This window comes from Melanostigma gelatinosum (assembly GCF_949748355.1).
Source record: "Melanostigma gelatinosum genome assembly, chromosome: 12".
Taxonomy (NCBI): domain Eukaryota; kingdom Metazoa; phylum Chordata; class Actinopteri; order Perciformes; family Zoarcidae; genus Melanostigma; species Melanostigma gelatinosum.
Genome location: NC_136645.1, coordinates 12,374,406 through 12,376,836, shown reverse-complemented (window position 1 = coordinate 12,376,836; position 2,431 = coordinate 12,374,406). Strand labels below are relative to the sequence as shown.

General features: G+C 45.1%; 1 protein-coding gene across 1 annotated transcript; it reads right to left on the bottom strand.

Moving 5' to 3' along the window:
* Positions 1-1,412: 1,412 nt before the first annotated feature.
* Positions 1,413-2,133, bottom strand: LOC306785699 (uncharacterized protein; the record flags this gene model as incomplete). The annotated part of the gene is made up of 3 exons (XM_079280154.1): positions 1,413-1,674; positions 1,789-2,074; positions 2,118-2,133. 3 exons carry the CDS (start codon positions 2,131-2,133, stop codon positions 1,413-1,415), a joined length of 564 nt encoding a protein of 187 aa, XP_079136280.1.
* Positions 2,134-2,431: the final 298 nt, after the last annotated feature.

Below are 2,431 nucleotides of genomic sequence, written 5' to 3'. Positions count from 1 at the left end.
ATTTCAGTCAACATATGCTGAGGCATTTTCATTACTTTGTGAAAATATTTTACAGATTTAAAAAGTCAGTGTTGTAACTTCATTAAAAAAACAAAACAAGACAAACAATCCAAAGACTCACTTCTTTATTACCACATATTTAAAAATGACACAAACAGTATGAACAAAAATCTTCCAGAAGTCTGATAACATACAGCCTTTTCATAGGAAAAGTAGGTTTTCACACCATGAACATTTTAACACGAGAACATTACTTTTTCAAGTCGACAGCGAGGGTCTATTTGTTATTTTTGGTCTCTTTTAACCGCCAGACACTTCACTTTCAATATCTATAAACCAGTGAGTATCAGAGATTACCTTTACATGTTGAAGCCTTAAGTTAACATCTCTGAATGTGCAGTAAATGGACATGTATTTCTACATCTCATGTCACCTCACATTGCTCCCATTGAACCCGATTATACGGTTGCGTAACATACCACACAGATACAGGGACAGACAGTAGCTGGTAGAATGGTTCATAACTTCATCCATAGTGCAGGCATACATATCAGAACATCAGTTCTTTCAGCGTAATAGGTCAGAGGAAGATGAGGCCATTTCTAAAGTGACATTTTGCCTTATTAATCTTATTCACTTTCTGATTTACACCACTGAACTACAATACTACTTAAAGCAACAGTGTGTAGCATTTATAGGAATCTATTGGCAGAAATGGATTATAATACGAATAAGAATGTTTTCTTAAAAGTGTGTAATAATCAACCGAAAATTGAAAAGAATCTCTGTGTTTTTGCTACCTTAAAATGAGCTGTTTTTTAATCTAAATCGGGGGTTGGGTCGTCTTCACAGTGTACGCCATGTTTGTACAGGAGCCCAGAAGGGACAAAGCAAACACTGGCGCTGATAGGGCCATTCACATTTTCACATTGGCCACCGTAGTTTTCCTATTCTCTTAGCACACGGGAGACGTTTCCATTGGTCGCAATCTGCAACCTCACCGCTAGATGTCCCCAAATCCTTCACACCCCACCTTTGAAAGTCACGTCACTGTCCATACTTATCAGTGTGCATGATTAGAGCGAGTGGTGGGATGACGTTATGCAAACACATAAGGCAGTTCATGGGAAGGTAACCACAACATAGAGGTGTGAGATAACAGGAGTCATTGAAAGTTTTGTGCTGCCTCCATTATTCAGGTGGAGATGTGTCTGTAACAAGTAACAGTGCAGTGTCAGCATATCGCCATCGGATCAGTGCCATTACGGCATCATCAGAAACTATTCGACCTGCAATACAATTTCAATTGTAACTGTTGCTTTTCCCAGGTGAGCAGGCTGTGCAGACTGAGGTGCCGGTCCGCTCTCGCACGAACTTGAAGTCAGTTTTGCATCTCAGAGCTTTTGGTCAAGTCAGTGGAGTATTCTGTGGAGGTATCTCTCTGAGTTGTTCTCTCCTCCTCTCCTCAGTCCTGAGCTGTTTCTGACTGGTCTCTCCGAAGTCCCTGCAGGGCCCTGGCTCTCAGTTAGTACCCCTGTGGCCGCTGTACCTCTTCCTGTTGTCCCTATGGAGGTGTGTCGGCGTGTCTCTGGACTGCTGTGTGCTCCTCCGGCCTCAGACACACTCTCCTCCCCGGGATCCTTCCCCTGGCTGCTTGGCGAGCTCTCTCCGATCCTGAACATAAATGTTGTTGAAAACAATATGGATGCCACATAATATTTAAAAAAGTCACGATGATGAATGATCTGAATGTATATGAAATCAGAATCACACCAGCAGTTTTGCTACCTGAGGTGATTGAAGGCTCGTAGCCAGTGTGAGCCCAACACCTCTCTCCCGTTGGCCCTTAGTCCTCTCCGGTGACTCCGGGTCCTCAGTCCTTTCAAAGCCTGAGCCAGTTCAGCCTCATCTCCGTGACCCCAGACCAGCTGGGCCCTCTGCTCCGCATCTTGATCCCCCGCTGACCTGAATAGTCTCTGTAGCTGCCACAGATTCACGTCGCTGAAAATGTTCGCAGAGCCAGCCTTCCTACTCCTCCTCTCAGCCAGCCGCCACAGCGAGGAGGGGCCCGCTCCTAATCATTGTCTTTAACAGCAAATACACACGTTTTATGTCACTCTCACACGGAGCCATCTAAAAAATACATATTACAGGGAGGAACTGAGACAGAGCTCCAGTATTTATCCCACTATGACTACGTCCTCCTCAGTGAACTCATAGAAGGGAACCTCCAGCTTTAGAGGAGCAGGTCCCTTTCTTATCCTTCCTGAAGCATCGTAGTGGGAGCCATGGCACGGACAGTAGTAGCCTCCGAAGTCTCCGGCGTTGGCGATGGGCACACAACCCAGATGGGTGCACACACCGAGGACGATGATCCAGCGGGGGTTAATCACTCTATCCTTGTCATGCTGTGTGTGTTTGTGTGTGCAAT